Below are 17,657 nucleotides of genomic sequence, written 5' to 3' on the forward strand. Positions count from 1 at the left end.
TGTCAGCCCCTTACTGTCAGTGCCATATTTTGATTGTTGTTGTTAAGTCGTGTCCGACTCTTTGCGACCCCATGGACTGCAGTATGCCAGGCTTCCCTGTCCTTCACTATCTCCCAGAGTTTACACAGACTCATGTAATTTGAGTCAGGTGATACCATCCAACCATCTCATCTTTTGTTGCCCCTTTTCCTCCTGCCTGCAGTCTTTCCCAGCATCAGGGTCTTTTCCAGTGAGTCGGCTCTTCCCATCAGGTGGCCTAAGTATTGGAGCTTCAGCTTCAGCATCAGTCCTTCCAATGAGTATTCAGGGTTGATTTCCTTTGGTACTGACTGGTTTAATCTCCTTGCAGTCCAAGGGACTCTCAAGAATCTTTGCCAGCACCACAGTTCAAAAGCATCGATTCTTCGGGTCTCAGTCTTCTTTATGGTCCAGCTCTTACATCCGTACATGACTACTGGGAAAACCATAACTTTGACCGTATGGACTTTTGTCGGCAAAGTGATGTCTGTGCTTTATAATATGCTGCTTGGGTTTGTCATAGCTTTCCTTCCAAGGAGCAAGCATCTTTTAATTTCATGGCTGCAGTCACTGTCCACAGTGGTTTTGGAGCCCAAGAAAATAAAGTCTTTCACTGCTTCTACTTTTTCCCCTTCTGTTTGCTGTGAAGTGATGGGACCAGATGCCATGATCTTAGGTTTTTGAATGTTGAGCTTCAAGCAAGCTTTTTCACTCTCCTCTTTCACCTTCGTCAAGACACTCGTTAGTTCCTCTCCACTTTTTGCTATTAGAGTGGTATCATATGCATATCTGAAGTTGTTGATACTTCTCCTGTCAATCTTGATTCCAGCTTGTGATTCGTCCAGCCCAACATCTCACATGATGTATTCTGCATATAATTTAAATAAGCAGGATGACAGTATACAGCCTTGCTGTACTCCTTTCCCAATTTTGAACCCGTCAGTTGTTCCATGTCCATGTTCCATATTTTGATTGCTCTAGCTTTATAATAAAACTTGAAATCAGGGAGTGTGACGCCTCCAGCTTTGTTCTTTTTTCTCAAGATTGCTTTGGCTCTTTGGTTTTGTGTGTGGTGGGGGTGAGGAATTCCATTCACATTTTATGCTATTTTAGGATAGTTTTCTCTAATTCTGAGAAAAATGCCACTGGAATTTTGATAGGTATTACACTGAATCTGTAGATCACTGTGGGTAGTGTGAACAATTAAACTGTTAATTCTTCCAATCTATAGCATGGACTATCTTTCCATTTATTTGTCGTCTTCAGTTTCATTCAATAGTGTTTTCTAATTTTCAGTATATAGATCTTTCACCTCCTTGGTTAAATTTATTCTTAAGTATTTTATTGACTTCGATGCTGTTATAAATTAATTTCTCTTTGTGATAGTTTATTATTGGTGTATAGAAATGCAACTGAATTTTATATGTTGATTTTTGCATCCTGCAAATTTACTTATGAGTTCTAATCTAACAGGGAGTTTTTTTGGTGGAATGTTTAGGATTTACTGGGTATAGGATCATGTCATCTACAAATAAAAATAATTTTATTTCTCCCTTTCAGATTTGGATGCTTTTTATTTCTTTCTCATGCCTAATTGGTGTGGTAGGACTTCCCATACTGTGTGGAATAGAAATGACAGTTATGAGCATCCTTGTCTTGTTCCCAACTTTAGAGGAAAGGACATTAACTTTTTACCTTCAAGTATGTTGTTAGCTTTGGGCTTGTCCTGTATGGAGTTTATTATGTTAAGATACCTTCCTTCTTAACTTGTTGAGCAAAGCAGAGGTCTTGAGTCATAAATTACCAATGGTTTTTAATATGTCATTTTGCTTGTCTGTATCTTCTGATTTTTCTGTCAGAACATATATTCAGTTCAGTTTATTTCAGTCTCTCAGTCGTGTCCGACTCTTTGCGACCCCATGAATCGCAGCACGCCAGGCCTCCTTGTCCATCACCAACTCCCGGAGTTTACTCAAACCCATGTCCATCAAGTTGGTGATGCCATCCAACCATCTCATCCTCTGTTGTCCCCTTTTCCTCCTACCCCCAATCCCTCCCATCATCAGGGTTTTTTCCAGTGAGTCACCTCTTCGCATGAGGTGGCCAAAGTACTGGAGTTTCAGCTTTAACATCAGTCCTTCCAATGAACACCCAGGACTGATCTCCTTTAGGATGGACTGGTTGGATCTCCTTGCAGTCCAAGGGACTCTCAAGAGTCTTCTCCAACACCACAGTTCAAAAGCATCAATTTTTCGGTGCTCAGCTTTCTTTACAGTCTTAACTCTTACATCCATACATGACCACTGGAAAAACCATAGCCTTGACCAGACGGACCTTTGTTGGCAAAGTAATGTCTCTGCTTTTTAATATGCTATCTAGGTTGGTCATCACTTTCCTTCCAAGGAGTAAGCGTCTTTTAATTTTATGGCTGCAGTCACCATCTGCAGTGATTTTGGAGAACATATATTACTTGTATATTTATACATACTGATTCAAGAATTGAATCTATAAGAAAGCCATTTATAGTTAAGAGAGCATATATAACTTTGGTTCTGTACATTAAGATTGTAAATGTTTGATAGTTAAGTATACTTGAAAAACTGACCTATTAAAAGTTACTTTGAAATAACAATATATTTTGGCTTAAATTTTCAACAATATATTTTCTATCACTTTATTAACATTAGTGTTCGTTTTAAGATACAGCATTAGTTTGACGTATTTTGAGCTTTTTTTTAATTTCTTACAGATTCTAATAGCCACTATTACCCATCTTTTGCCAAGTACGGAAGCATCATCTTATGAAATGGACAAGAGGGTAATTTTAATTTGTTTTTATATTTAACAATGTGATTATCTAGCAAAATATTTATATTTTTAAACCGTGAAGGTATATATATTTATGTGGGACACAGTTAATCTTAAAGTTAATTATAATATGAGATAAAGCTTTCCATTATTTAAGTATAGCTAAATTATATTTTTAGTTCATATTTCAAATTAATCATGGTCATTTGATAAAGTCTTTAAATTTTAGGGTTGTAAGGAACTTGGGAGGGTTCTGTCCATTTTATTTTTTTTTACTTGTTATGATCTTATTTATCCTTGGAAGTTATTAATTGTGAGGAACTCATTCTTAAGGAAGCCATGCATTTTTATATAACTATCACTGATAGGAAGTAAAGAAATTTCCATTAAGGAGAGTTCATATAGTGTATAAAGGTATGATGCTTTGGAGAAGACATACCCTTTGGCCATCAAAAAGTTCTACAAGATTGTATTTATCTCAGTACATTTATGATGAGATTCCTTAATTATTTCAGATATTGTACTTATCAGTCTATAAAGTTTCTATTTGGTATCTCTTTATAGTTTTCATATCTTTCCTGAAATTCTGCATTACTTCATAAGTTATCTCCATTTTCTCTTATAGATTTTTAATATATGTATTGTAATTAAAGTTCTAGCTGCTAAATTCAATATCTGGATTATTGATGAGTCTGTTTCCATTGAACTTTTTTCCTAAATACTGTAGGTTCCACTTTGCTGTTGGTGCATATGTCTGTTAATTTTTTGCACATAGCTTGTTATAGAGACTAGATATGTGCTGCCCAAATGATAGCTACTTACCATGTGTGACTTTACATAAAATTAAATTGAACATTTACATGAAAATTTTAATTCCTTGTTTGTACCAGCCACATTTCAAGTGCTCAGTAGCCACATGGGCAAATATATACCAGTTCCATCATTGCACAAAGTTCTCTCAGACAGTGCTGCTAGATCCTGTTAATTTTCTCTGAAAATTATTCCTTCCCATTTTCACATCCCAGTCTTGAATTCTCTTCTTCAAATCTCAGTGTTATGATTTCTTAATCATATTGTGTTGAAATCTCATGTATTCTGCCCATTGTTTACAGAACTCTGTAGTTATGTTTCTGGACCTGTTCTCAGTTATTTTCTTGTGTGGGCTTGTTGTTGTTTAGTTGCTAAATCATGTCCAACTCTTTTCGACCACATACTGCAGCACTCCAGGCTACTTTGTCTTTCACTATCTGCCAGAGTTTGCTCAAATTCATGTCCCTTGAGTCAGTGATGCTTTTTAATATTTTTTGGTCTTTCCTGTTATCTTCCATATCACTAACTTCATGAGTTTACCTAAGAATTTTCTATTCTTCCTCTGTGTACTTAGTTTAAAACTTATTTGATCGTATTATCTCCCATCCAAGTACTAACCGGGCCCAACCCTGCTTAGCTTCCGAGATCAGACGAGATCTGGCGCGTTCAGGGTGGTATGGCCGTAGACTGATCATATTATCTAATGATTGATAAGTACATTCTTCCTCATCTTTAAAAGACCCTGTTACTCCATTTTTAGGCAGGAGTCCTTCATTTTAGTGTCTTAAACTATGGTCAAGAATTCCAAATCCAATTTGTGAACTATATCTGGATCACTAATTAGCCACCTCCTTCTTTATCATTTTGTCTTCCAAAGGCCTAACTATTCATATGAAAAAGCTCCACTACCAGGTTTTTGTTCTCCACCTACTTTATTCACTAAACATTTATTGATCACAAAATATGTCTGTGGTATTCTGCTTGGAGCTAGTTAAACAGACATAAATAAGATGGTCCCTGCTCTCATGGATTTTGAAGATTAGAGAGGCAAATGAAGCCATCCAGTATAGTAAGTGCTTACTGTAAAAAGTAGAAAAATGTGTATGATACAAGGTAGAGAAGGAAGTAAATAACTATAAAGGCAGGAAGACTTGTTTTAAGGGAATAATAGCTTAAAGATGAATGGGGTCTTCTACATAAATGGAAACAAGTAGAGTCAGAGAGTTATTCCAAGTGGAGGGAATAGCATGAGTAAAATCATGTGTACAGTGTCATGCTGTGTTATGGGAAGACAGTTGTTGTTATTCAGTCAATTATGTCCAACTCTTTGTGACCCCATGGACTGCAGCACGCCAGGCTTCCGTGTCCTTCACTATCTCCCAGAGTTGACTCAACCCCATGTTCATTGATTCGGGGATGCCATCCAACCATCTCGTCCTCTGTCAGCCATCTCGTCCTCTGTCATCCCCTTCTCCTCCTGCCCTCAATCTTCCCCAGCATCAGGCTCTTTTCTAATGAGTCAGCTCTTCACATCAGGTGGCCAAAGTATTGGAGCTTCAACTTCAGCATCAGTCCTTCCAATGAAATTTCAGGGTCAGTTTTCTTTAGGATTGACTGATTTGATCTCCTTTCAGTCCAAGGGACTCTTAAGATTCTTCTCCAACACCACAGTTCAAAAGCATCAGTTCTTCGACGCTCAGCCTTCTTCATGATCCAACTCTCACATTCATACGTTACTACTGGAAAAACCATAGCTTTAACTATATGGACCTTTGTTGGCAAAGTAATGTCTCTGCTTTTTAATATGCTGTCTAGGTTTGTTATAACTTTTCTTCCAAGGAGCAAGCGTCTTTTAATGTTATGGGAAGACAGTAGGCAATTATTTCCATATTATAGGACATGAAATGCATGATTCAAGGTTGGGAGATTAGGTAATAGATATAGAAAGGGGTCAGAATTCTACATTAAGAACCTTGGACTTTTGAGAATGTTGTTTTTTTGAAAGCGACTTTTTGGAAAGGTTTTAAGATGCAACAAAATGCCAGATGTGTGAGAGATCACTTAAGAACGTGTGAAAGTCAAAAGGAATAATATAGTAATTGTTAATTACAATAATCTCCATGAGAATTTATAATGTTCTGAAATAAAGCTAAAGGAATAAAGGTAAATATTGACAAAGTGGCATTCATCATTAGCATCGGGAATAAAGAAAAAGTCAGGATATTTGAAGAAAGATGCATTTCAGTTTTTAGTGTGTTGCACATAAGAAGTGATGCCCAGGTAGAGACCACCATCTATATAACTAATGTAGTAAATTTGAGGCTGGAAACAAAATTATTGGCATTGTCATTACATGAGTTGTATTAAACTGGAAGTATATGTAATCACTTAAGGAGAAGCTAGAGAGTAAGATAGGTTAGCAAAGTATAACACCTTGAAGAGTAAGAGTTAAAGAACAGGCAGAGAGGGAGTCACCAGGATAGTGACCTAGAGGGCTCCTGAGTTTTCCTCCTCTCTTGGGCCTGTGGAAGATATAGCTACACATGGAGCACTTCTGTCTGAGAGAAATCCAGAAACTAATCAAGTGACCTCTACACATCAAGTGACTGAGAAAATGCCACATCAAAAATAGGTAGGAAAAGCTGTAGCACTCTTGTCATAAACCCCACTCCTAGCATAATTCCATACAATCAGGAGGAAACTCCCAACTCACACCCTGTCAGAGGAGAGAAGGGTTTAGACCATACATCTAGCACTCCACCATTTAAGCCTGCCACCCAAGGGACAGGCCAAATCACCTGGCTTGTACCTAGTTCCTTTTTCTCTTTTACGCTCGCTCTTCATGAAAGCTTACAGTGGGAGAATGGGTGAAAGTTCATTGGATTTGCTATGTATATTTTATACTTAGAGATAATTTGAAGTTTGAATGTTCTGTTTTCTGGTTATACTGAAGATGTGGGATTTTGTTTGTTGTTTCAGTTGGTGGTATCCTTACTTCTGTGCCTTCTGGACTGGATCATGGCCTTACCTCTTAAGACACTGCTCCAACCAGTCCATGCTACAGGAGCAGAAAATGATAAAATAGAAAAATCTGTCCTTAATTGTATTTATAAGGTAACCTTTGCTTTATTATTTATTTGGTAACCAAGGATTTTTGAAACCTAAAGAATTAACATTTCTTGGTATTGCATTTTCATTGTTTTAGAGCTAGGAATTTCCTAAGAACATAGATTTATCTTACAGTACCTATGGATAATTAAAAAGTACTTCTTACAAGACTTTGTTTCATTGCAAAATTTTGAAAAGTCAAATCTTTGTTGAATGTGTGAGAATCATTAGTTAAATATTGCTCATTCTTTTTAAGATAAATTTTACCTTGATTGAAGAGCTGTGTTTAAATATTTAAAAATTTTGTCAAGTTCTTATATTAGCAGGTGTTTTCTCCTTTTACTTTTGTTTTCACTGAAAAGGAAAATTTGGTATGTTTTTTCCCCTGTATTTGCAGGTATTACATGGGTGTGTTTATGGAGCTCAGTGTTTTAGCAATCCAAGGTATTTTCCAATAAGCCTTTCTGATTTGGCATCTGTAGATTATGATCCTTTTATGCATTTGGAAAGCCTGAAAGAGCCTGAACCTTTGCACTCTCCTGATTCGGAACGATCCTCTAAACTCCAGCCAGTAACAGAAGGTAAAATGAATTCTCTTCAGGACAGTATTGTTGCTTGGGTTCTGCCAGAGTATGATTTGAGGCCTAGGTAGAAATACTGGAAGGTAGTATATCTTAATTTATAATTGTTTACCTTGCCATGTATATTATAACTAAGTTCATTTTTAGTTTAAGAAATAACTTCAGATACACAATTACTAAGATGATATGTGATGACATTCCCTTTATAGGTATTCTGATACGGATTAAGTTCTTTAACCATATTGTGGTTAAGTTCTGATTAAGTTCTTTATTTTGGTTAAGTTCTTTAACCATATAGTTTTTTATTCAGTGAGTTTACTATCTGAGATAAGGAACTATGTAGACAAGTAACCTTATGATATGATTACATATAAAAATAAAAGTACATCCAAGATGCAGGGGTATATTATGATGCAGGGAACTCAAACCCAGCGTTCTGAGACAACCTAGAGGGGTGGGAGATGGGAGGGTAGTTCATCAGGGAGGGGACATATGTATACCTATGGCTGATTCATGTCGATGTATGGCAGAAACCAACACAGTATTGTAAAGCAATTATCCTTCAATTAAAAATAAAAAAAGATGCAGGGGTAGCCCAGAGGAATCCCGCAATTATTGAAGGGTTTTAAGGAGGTGGTATACATGGTAAAATTAGTATTAAGAACTCTTTGAGAGTGGTATTTTAGGAGTCAGCAGACTGTGACCCACACCTGCCACCTAAATACAGTTTTATTGAGACACATCCATGCTGTTCATTTATGTATCACTATGGCTGCTTTCGTGTAGTAATAGCAGTGTTGAGTAGTTTGGACAGAGAGAGCATGGCCCATAAAACCAAAGATAATTGCTCTGTTCTTTGCAGAAAAGGGGATTTGCTTGATCCTCTAATATGTTAGATTGATTTTTAGGGAAGTTAATGCAGGATCAGAGACCAATCATGATGCTGTTGCAGTAGGAGAAACAAGAGTTGCTAAAGGGTTAAATTGGTTATATCTTCCTCAAACTAGACCACAAATATGAGAAAGTTTAGAGAATTAGGAAGGGAAATGAGAGCAGTATTAGAAATGGTTTAACTTGGAGCGCCTATTGGATATTCATGTGACTTAGTGGGACAGTTCATTGTACATGCAGATCTATGTCTTAGCAGAGAAGTCTTCGTTAGGAATGTGTATTTATATGGATGTGTGTGTTCTGAGAAGAAAAGGTTGAAAAGGAAGGAAAACCAGGAAAGAGTAGTTTCTCAGAAGCAGAAGAAAAAGATTTTTGAAAGACTGGCCACAGGTATTAAATGATAGAGATATTAAGTACAAAAAGACTGACAAATACATCTACTTTGGTTTTAGCAGAGAAGTAGGACAGAAGTGGATGACTATGGGTTAAAGAGCAAGCAGGACGTAAGGAAGTAGAGCCATTTGTCAAAAGTGCTCTTTAAAAAAGCTCAACTTTTTTTTATTTTAAAAAAGTCAAGAAAAATGATAAAACATAAGATTATTCAGGATTAAAGGAGTTTTAAAGACAAAAAGAGTTAAACTCAATTATAAACTGAGAAAGAAAGTTGTAAGGGGTTCATTAACAGAGTGAGGTTCCTGAGAGCTAGAAAGTTTAGGTATTAATATTAGCTCTTCTTCTGAAATCAGAAAGATGAAAAAAATTGAAATAAATTAAGAGGACTGACAGAAGTTATTGAGGACCCAAAGTAGAAACCACAACGTTTTGGTTGCATCTCTCAACATTCAGTAAATTGGATCTGGCAGATAGACAAGGGAACGATAGCTTTCAGAATATTGGTATAGGTTTAGTTATAGAATCAAGGGTTGGTAAGGATTGAACTGATGTTAGGAAATAGCTAATAAGCTGGAAGAAAGTAGAGGAGATCCTGTGAATCAGAAAGTAGACGTGGTTGGTGATAAGAAGTTTGAACAATGATTCTCAGCCTTGGCATATTAGTCTGGGATTGCTGGAACTTTTAAAATGTTGCAGGTGATTAATATCCAGCCAAGGTTGAGAACCGCTGACCTTATCAGTATGTTAGGATGGTGGTTTATTGAATGAGCAGCAGACACTCTTCAGATAAATTTCACAAGGAAGTCTACTTTGTAAAACTTCTTAAAGTAGAGCTACAGTGAAGATTCTGCTGACTTCTGTCCCATTCATATCTAAGAGCCCTCTCCAAGGGCTCTACAGAACAGAACTGGAAAGTCACTAGACTAGGAGGTTGTGGTCAGAGTATAAACTATTAAGGAAGAGTTTGACTTTTAAAGGTAGAATAGTTATAAATGATTAAAACATCCAGAATGTGGCCATGGTAATGGATTGATGCCGTAAAATGCAAGTGAAGGTATGAAGTTATCTATCAAGGAAATAGAGGGCTTGGGTTTTGAGTAAACCACAAATACCTAATAGTTTGTCTAGAACACGTATGTACTAGGAATGTAAGAAACTAGAAATTGATATAGGTGACTTATTTCCTTAGATTTGGCATAGTATAATACAGTGTTTATTTTACTTAAAAACAAAGTTAAATGAAAATATTCTTTTTGCATTTTTAAAGGTGTAAAATGATAAAACTTGTTTCAGGACTATATAGTATATTTCTTAAACAGTGAAATAAATAGTTTACTTGATATTTACTTACTAAAGGGGAAGTTTTAATGTATTTCAAGTAAAATTTACTGTGCCATTAACAGTCACTGTAAAAGAAAGGTGTAAAGATTTTAAACAGACGAGGTTTATATTGATACCAAATACTCCATGGGGTACTATTCTCTAAATGTATTAAAGTTGTTCCCTTTGGACTTTCTTAAAGGTAGTAAGGACCAGATAAATGCAGACCCTTTTAGGAGCAGCTGTGAGCTAACAGCAGGTGATTCTGTGGTCTACAGAATCTGTAGTGACTACATGCTGAGGGTTTGTTTTTTTTTTAATGTGGCATAAATGGCTAATCATTGTGCCCTTGTCTAAGGCATGCATCATCATCTTCAAGTACTTTTTTGGCCAAAGATTTCTAAACAGTGTTCGTAACAAGCTCAGTATTGGACTGAACAAGTCTTATTTGAAAACTATTGGCAGGAGTAGCTGTAATTATTAAATTTACTAAAGAATAAAGCAAGGTAGTGAAGTTGGCTTTTTGTCAAATGGCAGTAGTCTTATTAGCAAAAAGTCATCATTTGCAGGGTCACAGTGAAAGGAGGCTCCAAAGGATTCATTCTGTCTTAATTATAGTTTCACCTATACATATTATGCAAAGCTAATATTTAAAGCATTTGCCAAAATTAACTTCCTCTGCATGTTCTGTTATAGTGCAGTGAATTGCAGCAGCTTTTTATGTCTTGCTGCTTTTGTGTGCCATAATAATCTGTAATTATGGGTTTGCTGCAAATGCTGTAGGGTTTGTTTAATCTGACGATCTGAAAAGACAACCTTGAATAGATTTATTTAAATGAATGATAGTTACCCAATGCATTAGAAGCATTGATATCTTCATTTTGCATTTTCTCACAAGGCTAGTTATTTTAGAATTTCATTTTTAATTTCTAAATTAGAGAATTTCATGTTTTTTATATCTAAGTATATATGTAGAAAATAAGTATGTTCAATAGCTTATGATTCAAAATAAATCTGAGTAAACCTAACTGCCAAATTAACAAGTTGAAAGGTGTGTTTTTTTTTAATCCTTTTATATTTACAGATATCCTGAATTTAGAGAAGCAGTTTAGGAAAGAAAATGCTTTTACCTACTTGTGAAATCTAAGTTCATTTGTTAAATGTTCTTGGTGTTAGTAATTATGACATTTGTGAACAAGCTCACTAAACTGCGTTCTGACTGTCTCTTTCCTTGAGGGGAGCATGTATGGGACGGACAGGACCTAGACTTAGGTCCTATTTTAGGGAAGGAGCTGGCTCATTCTTACAGTTTAGTTATAGGCAAGTTTGTAAAAGGAACTCATAAAACCTTTGTGACTTACAGTGCTCTCAAAATTGATTTGTATTGTTTCAGTTATATCAGGCTTTGTATATGAGTTTTCAATTCATCTTTACCAAAAATCCCATGTTATCCTTAGAGAAAAATGGAGTTTAAGAAGTTTTATGTGACTTGTCCATGATCACAGAAGAAGCCAAAGTTAGAAATTCTTCTCTTTTCTATAGTCCATTTCTATTAAATTACACTCTTTTGCTTCTTGAGAAATGTTCTGCAAAGAAGATTCACTGCCTAACTGAGTCACCTGTTTGTCACTCAAAAGGAAGAAGGGAAAAATGTTTTCCTGCATCCAAAACTTAATTTAATCATATTTTTCTATTACTATTTAAAACATGGCTTAGTTTATTTATTTATTTTTTCAATGCTTAGTTTAAATGAGTTTTTCCAGTTGATCTTCGCCATTTATTAATTTATGCTAAGTACTACTTTTTTGTCTCTGTATGCAGAAAAAAACTTTTTTGAATGCATTGTTTCCATATGTCAAAGTAATTTGCCAAAAGAAAAGGACAGTTTAACAAAAGAGAAAAATATGGATATTTGAGTTGTGATAAAGATGAAAATAACACTGCCCCAATGTGATATCTTCTGTGGCAAATCCCTGAACTTGTGAACCCATTCGTCTTCTTGTACAAAATGAGAAGTATTGGCTAGTTTATCTGCAAGGCCTCTTACAGTTGGAACACTCATTATATTCTAAGTTATAATTAGAGAAGCAAAAGGCAGACCCTAGATTCAGATTACCCGTTTCTCATCATTTAGTGGCATATCTTTTTGCTTTACCATAATAGGTCTTGAAAATGTAGGGTTGAATTAAGATTAGTCATTTAGTTTGGTATCTAGTGTTAAAATAGCTCATATTCAGAGCTAGCCCTAACTGTAATCAAAGAACAGCTTGATAAAACTGGAACTTTTTAGGTAGATTGAAGAATGTTTATGTATACATATATGTAGTAAAACTTGATTGATTATGGAAGAAGATTAAAATTTTGACATAGTAACATTTCCAAATCAATAAAAGTCCATAGAAAATTGTTCTTTTTTATATTCAAAATAATGAAGAAGATGTTATTGGTATTAATGGCATAGCTGCTGACTTGTTGCTTACTCTTTGCCTGTACCCAGGGGTGTCAGTTCTGAATCTTCCAGGCTGTAGCCTGGAATATATGACACTATTTGTCTCTCTTGCTTTTTAAGTAACCATACCAACAATGTACAACTTAGTTACCTTATGAACTTTAAAAACTTGAGTTTACTCTTTCCCTTTACTCTTTCTGTGTTATTTGTCTTCCTTCCTCGCTCCCCTCCATTTTCCTCTTCCTTCAGGTCCTGACGTTAGGCACCTTGCCTTTTCAGGCCTCTTACTGCTATATTCTTTGAGTTTTCTGTTTTTAACATTTCCTATGGGTTTGTTTTTTTTTTTTAAGTTACTCATATAGATGTACTCCTTACCTGTTTACTGCCTTAGAAAAATAAGCAAGCCATAAATATTTTTCCTTTAAAATTTCCTTGGCATATGCAGGCTACACTGACTCACTGTTTAAATTGATCCTGACTCCTGAAGTTTAGTTGAAAGATCACTTTTCTCTGACACTTTTACATCATCCATATAAACCATAGTTAAATGACATTTAAGGCATGTTACAAACTATGTCTCTGCATCTCCTGATAAGAAACTTATCAGTTGGATAAAAATCAATTGGATTTTGTTGACTTTTTAATCTGGGAGCAAAGCTATTTCACATGTTAAAACACTTTTGAACCTTCTTTGACGGTATAATGTACATTTAAGGACCTCAATTTAAATCATTAATATGAATCCATAAGCAAAAATTTCAAAAATGGCTTTCTTATAACAATTAACAAAACTTTATCTGAGTAGTTTTCTTCTTCTTTGCCATCATTCTTGTAGTTCATATGCTACATTGAAAATATTTGCTCACATATTTGCTCTAATATTTGAATGTGATTTTGATAATGTGATGGAATCCCTGTTTGCTGTTTCATTGTTATATGACTCTCTAGGAAGCAGCAGTATTCTCACTCACTTACATTTTTCTTTATTCCTAGTGAAAACTCAAATGCAGCAAGGATTAATCTCCATAGCTGCCCGCACTGTTATTACACATCTGGTGAATCACTTGGGCCATTATCCAATGAGTGGTGGTCCTGCTATGTTAACAAGTCAGGTGTGTGAGAATCACGACAATCATTACAGTGAAAGCACTGAACTTTCCCCTGAACTCTTCGAAAGTCCAAATATTCAGTTTTTTGTGTTAAACAATACAACCTTAGTGTCCTGTATCCAGATCAGAGCTGAAGAGAGTATACCTGGAGGAGGTTTATCTGCTGGTCTTGCATCAGCCAATTCAAATGTCAGAATTATAGTACGTGATCTTTCTGGAAAATATTCATGGGATTCTGCCATCCTGTATGGACCACCTCTTGTAAGTGGTCTTTCAGAACCTACATCTCTCGTACTTTCATTGTCTCACCAAGAGAAGCCAGAAGAGCCTTCTGCATCTCATGAATGCTTAGAAGATATAACAGTTAAAGATGGGATTTCCCTCCAGTTTAAAAGAAGTTTTAGAGAAACTGTACCAACTTGGGACACAATAAGAGATGAAGAAGATGTTCTTGATGAGCTTTTGCAGTATTTAGGTGTAACCAGTCCTGAATGCTTACAGAGAACTGGAGTCTCACTTAATATTCCTGCTCCACAGCCTGTGTGCATTTCTGAAAAACAGGAGAATGATGTTATTAACGCTATCCTTAAGCAGCATACAGAGGAAAAAGAATTTGTTGAGAAACACTTTAATGACTTAAATATGAAAGCTGCAGAACAAGATGAACCAACACCTCAGAAACCTCAGTCAGCATTTTATTATTGCAGATTGCTTCTTAGTATATTGGGAATGAATTCCTGGGACAAAAGGTAAGAATAAAGAACAGGTTTTTCCTTTTTAAAAGAAATATTAGTCTTATTCATCTTACGATCAGCATTTTAGTCTCCATTCTTTCCATCACTAAATTTTACCTACCAATTAGTTCTTTGACCAGTAGGCAGATTTTCTTTCTTTTTTTAGTCCACTGAGTCATAATCAGGTTTCAGAGGAGTAAGAAGATAAATGAATGGAATGAATTAACTCTTAACATTTTCATAATGACTAGTATAACTGTCTGACTTAGAACACATACCTCAAATAATTGAGAAAAATCTTCTTTCCAACCTTCATGTAAGCAAATAGGAAAAACTGTTTTTCCTTACAACACTTCTGACACTAAATGTGTGAGTTTCTCACACCAGGCAGTTTCAACAATACCTGGAGTTGCCACAGACAGGTTAAGAGCTTAGACTGATGAGATTGCCGTCTACTTCAGACACCAGTTGCAAGTCTGGGTAAATCAGGGGTTCCCACAACCCCCTTCTTGGATTTGATAATTAATTATAATGACTCTTAAAACATTTACTTAGGTTTATCAGTTTGTTATAAAGGACAATTAAGGATATAGATGAGCAGCCAGATGAAGAGGTAAGTGGAGTAAAGTCTGGAAGGATTCCAAGTGTGGAAATTCTGTCCCTGTGGAGTTGGGGTGTGCCACCCTCCCAGCACAAAGAATGTGTTCAACCAGGAAAGCCCTCTGAATCCTGTTGTTGAGGAATTTTTATGGAGGTCCTACCGTGTAGGCATGATTGATTATTAACTCAATTCTCTAGTTCTTCTCTCTACTCAGAGGCAGGCCTGAAAGTTTCAAGCTTGCTCTTTCTGGTGGCTTACTCTTTCTGGTGATGAGGCACCATCCTGAAGTTAATGAGAACGCCACTGAGAGTTACCTTATTAGAACAAAATTAAAAGGAAACTCCAGAGGTTTTAGGAAGTCTGTGTAAGACTTTACTGTCACCTCCTATACTCAGGAAATTACAAGAGTTTTAGGAGCTCTGTTTGAGGAATTGGGGACACAGGCCCAGTGTATATTTCTTACTGTGTCATATAAGCCTAATTTTTTTATTTTTTAGACAAACAGTGATATGATACTTTCTTGTTTGTATCAAAGAAATTAACTCAGGATTTAGCATCAAATCACAAAAAGAATTTAAATTTTTTTAATGTTATTTAATGTTGTTTTCTTTCATGCATATTGCAAAACCTCGTTAAAAACTTGCAGTACACACAGAGTTTTGTAGGAAGTTAAGTAGGAGTTAAATGAAAAGGCATGAGACTTAAATCAGAAGATCCAGGTTAGAGAAACTTAAACTTTGAGCCTCGGGCCACAGTCTGCAGATTGAGGAAATAACTCCTACCTCACATGATGGTGAGAATTAAATTAGACAATGTATATAAAATAGTAGAACTGTACACTGTACAAGTATAAGTTGTAACTGTAAACTGTACAAGTATAAGCATTTTTAGCATACATTTATTTTTTTAATTTCTGTAATACTAAAAGCTGTAGGGAAGTGAAAGAAGAAATGTTTTTATATATATAATGTATTTTTGTTCAATTTATAGTAGGGCAGCTCAGATTTAACTGGATGAATAAATCTTAAAGTAATTCAAACGCATGTGAAGCATTAAATTGGAATTCTACTTGCTTACCTAGTGTTTATAATCTTACTTGGTTTAAATACTTCCATTTATTAAAAGAGTATATCCTCTGCCTTATGGGAAAGCCCCGTTATATCAGGAACACAATTTGGTATGTCCAGTACAGGTAATTGCTATTAATTTAAATTTATTCTACTCTCTTTTCGGAGAAGGCAATGGCACCCCACTCCAGTACTCTTGCCTGGAAAATCCCACGGACGGAGGAGCCTGGTGGGCTGTAGTCCATGGAGTCGCTAAGGGTCGGACACGACTGAGTGACTTCACTTTTTGTTGTTGTTGTTTTTGTTGTTGTTTTTTTTTTGATGAGTGACTTCACTTTTAAGCATTAGAGAAGGAAATGGCAACCCACTGCAGTGTTCTTGCCTGGCGAATCCCAGGGATGGGGGAGCATGGTGGGCTTCTGTCTTTGGGGTTGCACAGAGTCGGACACGACTGAAGCGACTTAGCAGGAGCAGCAGCTACTCTATTTTGTTGTTCAATGGCCCATATATTGTTTCTTGAGAAAAATTAGAGAAGGGAAGCTCTGTTTTACTTTCATGAATATAATTTATATATATTCAGCACCTGTATAATGTATTTGGTAAAATTTATACACTGCTTTGTAGTGTAAAAAATACATACAATGTAAAACAAGAAAGAAACAAATTCCATCTGGATTACGCATCCCTATCTGGTGAAGAGTTAGATTTTGTGAAATGTTTCCCATGAGGGACAACTTTCTCACACATTTTTATGAAACTCTTGAGAAGGAACCTACAAAGTACTTTTATCCATTTTTCTGAATATGAGTTTGGGAAACTCACAGCATCTTCAAGGAGACATATACATGGTCAAGAGAATAATGATGCACAAGCAGAAATGTATGAGGGACTTGGTAGAAATAATGTCATATATTCTTTACATTTTTTGTAGGGTCTGTTCTCCTTTGTGTTAGAAGTATGAAAAAGCAAGGACAGTGTAACAATTGCATGAGTAGACTGGAAAGTGTTTCCGGGACTGTCATGTCATTCACTGCAAAGATGATGAACATGTTTATGAATCTCTCTATTTAGGAGGAGCTTTCATCTCCTGAAGAAAAATGAAAAACTACTTAGAGAACTTAGGAACTTGGACTCAAGACAGTGGTAAGTCATTGAGAAATTTTCAAGTCTATATCTAGCACATCAGCTGTTTCTATTCATAATGTGAATAATAATGTGTATTGTTGAATTATAAATTTCTGAACACGAACTTTTTTCATTTATACATATCTTAGAAATAATAAGCATTTTTAAAAAATGTACAACTACATTTAAATGTTTGGTATCTTTGGATTATTTATATCTTTTTATATACCTGAGAATCATCTTCTGAGTTGAATAAATCTGATTGAACCTATAAAATGTCCTTTAGTTTCCCCATACTTAGATATTCCCTTTTGATGAGTGTAAGAAGCCAAAGTGAAATGACTGGTGTAAATAAGCTAGTAGCTACAAAAATATTAATGAAATGAAGAAGATGGAGATAGTTTGTTATATTGCTATAAACCTGATTTCTTTTTAAAACCTTGGATATATACCCATTTTTATGTGGCTTTTGGTGTGAAAACCTTGTTATATCATTATTTTAATAATCTCTAGATTCCTGGTGTATCTGGATGTGATTTCCTGGGAAACTCATACTAGAAACTACAAAATACTACTTAACTGAAATTCCCATATGGTCAATTTACATATATGTACTACTTTCCTTTTTAGGTTCATAAAAATA

The 17,657-nt window shown here is 35.5% G+C and overlaps 1 protein-coding gene across 9 annotated transcripts in view; it reads left to right on the forward strand.

Annotated features, from left to right (window-relative positions):
- The window catches only part of RALGAPA1 (Ral GTPase activating protein catalytic subunit alpha 1), a 212,502-nt gene that overhangs the window by 130,830 nt on the left and 64,015 nt on the right, over positions 1-17,657 (forward strand). For all 9 annotated transcript variants that reach the window (XM_043489272.1, XM_043489274.1, XM_043489277.1 and 6 more), the window contains 5 exons: positions 2,768-2,836; positions 6,616-6,750; positions 7,142-7,325; positions 13,372-14,236; positions 16,961-17,032. In XM_043489272.1, the coding sequence (XP_043345207.1) occupies positions 2,768-2,836; positions 6,616-6,750; positions 7,142-7,325; positions 13,372-14,236; positions 16,961-17,032 (1,325 nt within the window). The remainder of the gene's footprint in view (positions 1-2,767; positions 2,837-6,615; positions 6,751-7,141; positions 7,326-13,371; positions 14,237-16,960; positions 17,033-17,657) is intronic.

Source organism: Cervus canadensis, chromosome 17 (assembly GCF_019320065.1).
Source record: "Cervus canadensis isolate Bull #8, Minnesota chromosome 17, ASM1932006v1, whole genome shotgun sequence".
NCBI lineage: Eukaryota > Metazoa > Chordata > Mammalia > Artiodactyla > Cervidae > Cervus > Cervus canadensis.